Source organism: Electrophorus electricus, chromosome 17, assembly GCF_041902795.1.
Source record: "Electrophorus electricus isolate QZ-2024a chromosome 17, ASM4190279v1, whole genome shotgun sequence".
Taxonomy (NCBI): domain Eukaryota; kingdom Metazoa; phylum Chordata; class Actinopteri; order Gymnotiformes; family Gymnotidae; genus Electrophorus; species Electrophorus electricus.
The window spans coordinates 15757581-15764561 of NC_137513.1; the positions used below are offsets into that span (position 1 = coordinate 15757581).

The 6981-nt window shown below is 35.3% G+C and overlaps 1 protein-coding gene across 2 annotated transcripts; it reads left to right on the forward strand.

Moving 5' to 3' along the window:
• The first annotated feature begins 1822 nt into the window (after positions 1-1822).
• ttpa (tocopherol (alpha) transfer protein) lies at positions 1823-4277 on the forward strand. 2 transcript variants are annotated; one of them, XM_027008599.2, is made up of 5 exons: positions 1823-2086; positions 2458-2611; positions 2710-2903; positions 3592-3702; positions 3916-4277. In XM_027008599.2, the coding sequence occupies exons 1-5, from the start codon at positions 1889-1891 to the stop codon at positions 4126-4128; spliced, it is 870 nt and encodes a 289-aa protein (XP_026864400.1). In that variant the 5' UTR covers positions 1823-1888; the 3' UTR covers positions 4129-4277. The 2 variants fall into 2 exon arrangements, with proteins under 2 accessions (XP_026864400.1, XP_081556261.1); XM_081700135.1 differs by lacking the exon at positions 3592-3702.
• The last annotated feature ends 2704 nt before the right edge of the window (positions 4278-6981 follow it).

The following is a 6981-nucleotide window of genomic DNA, read 5'->3' on the forward strand; positions in this document are numbered from 1 at the left end:
AGGTCCGCCGCGAACACGCAGAGTTGGAGTCTAAAATCTCATCTACAAGGGATAGCAAACAGCCCTTTATAATACAGAAGTCCAAACTGCACTGATAGCTTGTAGAGAATACGTCCATCGAAGCAGAGGCTATTCCATATATGATTACAAATACAAATGTTGACAGTTCGGTTTACACGACAGGCCTAACACTTACTTGCATGAAACCTAATTAGGCCAATGCATTGTCTTATATCCGGACTTTAAAAACACAGAAAAAACACAGAAGAAACGGAAGAAGCCATGGGTAACCATACCCAGTTGTCTGACTTAAAAGACGCGCTCATACCTTGTGCATTAAACAGAAAATAGTGTAATCTACAAAGTACATCATCTACAAAACACATCAAACTAACAAAATAGCAAGACTGTTCCTTATTCGAGTCTAATTAAGTCGTGATCTGATCTTTTCGGGTCCTGAATAAATCAAATCCCTTCGCTTAAAATAGCGTTCCGTTAAACATCATGGAAATAAATGAAGCCGATGAAACCATTGAATTGGAAACAATTATAGAATGACACCAACTGTTTTGGTAGAACACAACCACGCCAAATTCGGCATTATCCCATCCTCAAAATGAGCAATTTTTCCATTGCCGCATCGTTTTGCCCTCTGTATAAGCGCGTATGATTTTCTCCAAGCGATGATCTGTGAAGGCTGAAATTATATCACAAACCTAAATGAAACAATTTGACCGTGTCTGTCGGTTTCTCTCATTAAGATGGACTTTAAATTATTGACTATCGCCACCGAAAATAAATAGTCTAGGTTGTGGACACTGCACTGAGAGCGAGATTACGAGAGATGCTGGTGACGTCACAATGCAGACAGACGTTTGCTAGCAAAATCCCCATTCTGCGTCCTTGAAAAGGAATTTGGAAATTATAACGTCTATTGGGCTCCATGTTTCATAATTATGTTATATGACGAAAGGGGAGCATTTGCATTGGTTCCCAAGTATGCGCGATAATACTGAACTAGCTATAGGCTACGTGAACTTTGTTCAATCTCTGGGATGCCAGAGGGGTCATATTTTGTTTCCCATGTCATAGCCAGTTTGATTCCAAGGAGTACACCAGTGACATTTTTAGCATTTTTTAACAGAGTCAAAACACTGACTTTATGAAATGGTGCATGTTTCGGTTTCAGTTTGCCGTAGTTCAACTTAATTTGTGTTGTATGGGTGCAGCATTTATCAGCCTAGGCTGTGTTATATATTGTCCATAGATGGCGCAGCTCAAAAGGAAACCTAAATAGGCCAGGGTTTTGTTCAGGCGCATAAACTACATAATAAATAAATAAATACATAAAGCATTGCTAGCTATTATGCTATTATAGTTTAGACAGTAATTCATATATATATATATATATATATATATATATATATATATATATATATATATATATATATATATATATATATATATATATATATATATATATATATATATATATATATATATATATATATATATATATATATATATATATATATATATATATATATATATATATATATATATATATATATATATATATATATATATATATATATATATAATGTGTGTGTGTTTGTGTGTGTGTGTGTGTTTGTGTGTTTGTGTGTGTATATATATATAAAACACAGCATTTGCGTACGTGGAGTGGGCCCTGGAGGAGGAGGCGGGGATATTAAATTGTGGTATGTTCACTTTGCTCAGTGTTTTGCAAAAACTGTCTGGTACAAAGGTAAAAACGTGATACAGTCGAGTAAAACAGGCTGCAGTTGCCAGAATCAAAGCCCATACCACCCCCTTCGTAAACATGTTTCGAAAACGTACCATTTGATCCGATGACGGCTGCGTAGGCATGAAGTCTGCAGAAGTTGTAAACTGCGAGCTATTAAACGATTTGCCAACTGACTCGAACCGGATTAAACCGTATCTTCTGGAGTTAAGACAAAAATCTGAAAACGAACCTATTATTAAACAGCGCCTGGATTTATCAGACAACTTTCTGATTAGGTTTTTGAGAGCACGAGACTTTGACGTGGAGTTGTCGCTTAAGGTTTGTTATGTACACTTTCTTAACTCTTGAAAGGAAGGTTATAGCCAGTTCTTGTGCTGAGCGACAAGTCGTATGGGTGGTGATGTGTGATTTGTAATGGTATCGCAGCGGTTCTTGGAGGATTAATATCTTAAGAACCTACTGAAGTTTTACTTTCGTTTGTTACCAGATACGTACATATTATGGTGAAATGTAAGTCAAATGTTAATGTGTTAAAGCGGCCAAAAAAGATTTATTTACCCATTTTCTCAGTTTCCTTTACATTTTAATCATCATCATCATCATCATCATCATCATCATTAGTAGTAGTAGTAGTAGTAGTAGTTTGTGGTCATACATTGACAGTTTATTAACACCCTATTTCTCAACAGCTGCTGATTAACTACCATAAATGGAGACAGGAGTGTCCTGAAATAAGTGCCAACCTGCGGCCATCCTCTGTAATAGGCCTTCTGAAAAACAATTACCATGGGGCCCTCAGGTCAAGAGACCATGCTGGAAGCAGAGTCTTAATTTACCGAATTGGTCAGTATTAATTGCTTTACCAGAAAATAAGTTTAGTTTTTTTACTGAACTGTAAGGATATTACAGTTCATGCTGCATTTTTGTGTGTGTATCTTTAGGACAGTGGAATCCAAAAGAGTTTACAGCGTATGAAGTTTTCCGTGTCAGTCTCATTACATCAGAGCTGATTGTTAGAGAAGTGGAGACCCAAAGAAATGGCCTGAAAGCCATTTTTGACCTCCAGGGATGGTGCTTTGCTCATGCTTTCCAAATAAATCCTTCTTTGGCAAAGAAGATTTCATGTGTACTCACGGTAGGTGTTTCTTGGTGGTTAGGGTGATGATGTAGTCTCTGAGCTTCATTAAGGTAGCTGTACAATGCATGTGCAAAGATAGGAAACATGGCAATCTTGCATCAGCTACAGTTAAAGTAATTAAAACTGCTGGTCATTGGAAACATAATGAGCCACATAAAAACCTTTAGGCACACCATCAAAAGACTCCAAGAATAAAATACTTAATTTCATAAGAAAGAATGTGTTCATTAAAATAATAAAATTAATGGTTACCTTACCTTACATTAAGGGACCTTAGCCAGTACTATAACTTTAGGAGTGTATATGTACTGTCTAGGTCGGTGGTACTGGTCTCTGTGGAAGGTCTACCTTCTGGAGAAAAACTTGTTGGCTCTTCATCAGTCCAACAATGTGTTGTACATCATGTTTCTTAAACTGAAATCAGCACAGGATCGTGGCATTTCTGATAACATTCGAAGTTGCATTTTCACAATGTCTTTGACATGCTTTGTTTCCATGTGATCTCACACATGCTGTATAATTGTAATGCATTGTCCACCAAACCCCTCTAAATCTTAAGATAATATGTATGTTAAAATGTGTTGCATGCCCAAAAGGTAGTATTTTTTATTTGAAATATGTTAAATATTTGGAGTATCCTGAAACAAACTAAGAAGTAATCACATTAAATCTCTCTGTTTAATAGGATTCATTTCCTTTAAAAGTGCGTGGCATCCACCTGATTAATGAGCCCATATTCTTCCGTCCTGTCTTTGCTATGATCCGACGGTTTCTATCAGACAAGATTAAACAACGGGTCAGCACCATTCAACCTACCACTTTAGTCCAAATTTTCTTCAAATGTATTGCCAATATGACTCTTAGTATTTTAATATTCGATTATCTTCATTTGGATTTATACCACTATGAACATGGCTTTTATGTACAATTTGATGCTATTTGGCAATTATACTGATAAAGCATTTGGCATAGATAATAATAAGTGTTACTGCTGCATTTTATCCAACAGATTCACTTCCATGGTAGCTCATACATGACAAGTCTTTCTGAGCACTTCCCAAAGGCTATTCTCCCACCGGAGTATGGAGGTACAGGCCTGAGCATGGAGGAAGTGTGTCAGGAGTGGACGGAGAACATCATGCAGTCTGAGAACTATCTACAGAGCCTATCTGTAGATGTGGGAGGTGGTTCCTCTCAAGGCAGCTCATGTGGCCATCACTGATCAAATAAATTCATCACACCAAAATGAACTCTTTTGGTTTTAGGTGTTGAAATATGATGACAACTGGCTAAACTTGACATTGTTTGTGTTTTAGAAATTATGTTGTTATAAATGTTTACCTTGATCTTAAAAATTAGATTTTTAATTGATCGATTTGTTTTTGTAAATTACTGAAGAGTATTATAACATTCCAGACTTTAGAGGAATAATAATACAGTGGAGACATTAGGTTCAAGCTTATGAAGGATGCTGTCCTTTATACCTCTGAAATTTTAACACTGCCTGGAAATTATTTTATATCACCTACTGCTAAAGGGATGAGAAAGGAATGTCATTATAGGCCTGACTATTATTTTGAGCAAACATATACATTTACATGTAATATATAAGGTCAATATAAATATTGGTATAATACTCACTGAAGACTATAACAACATGGTGCTACAAAGAGCTAATATGTTCTTTTAACTATTTTGGTTAAATTCATTTTCTAAAATTCTAATAGTTCTCTGAAAACATTTTTATGTTTTTCTTTTTGAAAGTAACCTGAAATGTAAGATGTGGTATACCTTTAGAAAGCCATTTAGTTAAGCTATTATTTGCTGGACTCTAGGTCCTTGTGTACTTAGGGTCTGCATGACTGCAGGTACAGACTTATTACCCACAAAAGAAATGCACCGTCATTGACTGTGAAAGTTGGCTACTGTCTGTAAAACAGTCTCATTCCTAGAATATAGACAACAATGTTTCTATTATTTTTCATTTAATGAGACAAATAAGGGGACTTACTAATGCTACTGATTTTACTATTTGAAAACAGAATGTTATGAATTTTACTATTTGCAAACAAAAGATGTTTTTGTGATTACATTAGTTGTGAATTCACAGTTAATTTTATTTAAAGCATGAACTATATTTTCTGGGAATTAAAAATTAAAAGTCAACAATATAAAATGCATGAAACACATTTTCATTTACTGCCAATGCCCCCCCCCCCACCACACACACACACACACACACACACACACACACACACACACACAGTGCTCCTTTGCTCTGCAGCCCTTTGTCCCTGTTTCGGTTGGTAAATGGTGTTAGGCACTATTGATTTTCCTAGAATTGGGCATGTTGACATTTATACCATTTCACTGCAGCTTGTGCTTTCTTCAGTATATTTTCACCTGGATTTACTTTTTTTTATCCTACCATTTTATGTGTTGCAAGAAATTCATTTAAAAAAAGTGAAACTGACCCTGAAGGACATGCCTGCAGTGTACATCATTTTACATTCTTTAGTAAAAACCTTAACATTGTCAAGCTGTGATAGCAGGTGGGATTCTACAATTTGTCATAGTCTTGTTTACTGTGATTGCTCATACCTTTTTTTCTTTCCTTTTTTAAAAAACAGCCAATGTCTCAAAGGTCATCAAATACATTTCCTTATAGTGGAACCTGTACAGAAATGCTTGATAATTTATTTTAATTTCATTACATACGTCTGTTATCTTTTACATATTACTTTTCCCAGTGAAGATACAAAGTGATTCATGGTACAGTATCAAAATTAAATACAAGGAAACATCTAAATATAGTACACATATATATTACAACAAGTAAAAAACTTAAAGTACATGGGAAAGTAAACACAAACAAATCACAAATCAAGCAAACTTTTTAGGGGGACTAAACAAATGTTTCAATTGTTGAAGCTGTTACTGGTCTTTGACATTTGACAGTTCAGCTCCCACCAAGCACAAACCGGTCCTATTTCCATCTCCATTTTTTCATTGCCTCCCTCTTCTGATAAGTTACATTTTTGTCCTTAAAAAACAAACAAAACCAACCAACCAAAATATATAATTGATAAAATGTTAAATAATATATTTCTAACTTTTTAAATTAGCAAATAACAAATAAAACAATTAATTTACTAATTAAAGTTTTTTAGCTGATTCGTTGGTTTTTTTTTTTTACATAAATATCAATGTGATCATAAATCAAGGATAATGGTAGATTATTACAAAAATATAATTCTTTTGGGAACATAAAATGGTACAATATCTGTACTTCAGATTTCAGTGACCTTGTTTATTGATGCTGATCAAACAGTGTGTTAACATACATTTAGTTCTGTCACTTAGATTGGTCTTTGAAGGCCAAATGTTGGGCCTTCCCACACCCAGAAATGCAAAGTGACAAAGTTCCTAGAGAAAATCAGACTGGAGAGGCGATGCAAATGTGATCTAATCAAGTCACCATTTGTACAACTTTTGTGCACCTTCCTTTACAAGGCTAAGCCAACCCACAATATCTTCTGTGTGAGCACTAAATATGGCTTAGGTCTTACTTTTTTGAAGTCTTTTATTGATTTAACATTTTCAAAACCAAGAGCATATAGTGCTCCTATCTGATTATAACAATGAAGAGTGGATATTTAGGTTTGCTCACTTATCAGTAAGGGTAAAATAATATAAAATGAATTAAAAAAAAAACACAAAAAAAAACTGACCACATCTGGCTCGGGTTCTGTCTTAAATTCTAACAGAACGTGTGGGAGCTTCTTTAGAGCACCAGTGTAAATGTGAGCAAAGACCCACCTCTAGTCTTGCAACCGGGGACAAAACAGGAAAACTAAAGGGGAGGGGCTCAAGTTATATATTTATTAGTCATACTTACAGAGCACCCTTCTCAAACCCAAGGATACTTTACAGTTAGCACTCAAATTCAGAACTACCAGTGACAAGCAGCAGCTAGTCACACAGTTTAACCACAGTTACCTGAGGGACTGCACAGGGAAGAGGAAGGATGACAACACCCAGGAGAATACACCATCCACCTGGTTATTCACACAGG

Coding starts and splice junctions, on each gene's coding strand:
- ttpa (XM_027008599.2), top strand. CDS start 1,889: ATGAAGTCTGCAGAAGTTGTAAACTGCGAGCTATTAAACGATTTGCCA. Junction 2,904..3,591: donor AGATTTCATGTGTACTCACG/GTAGGTGTTTCT, acceptor TCTGTTTAATAG/GATTCATTTCCTTTAAAAGT. Junction 3,703..3,915: donor CAGACAAGATTAAACAACGG/GTCAGCACCATT, acceptor TTTATCCAACAG/ATTCACTTCCATGGTAGCTC.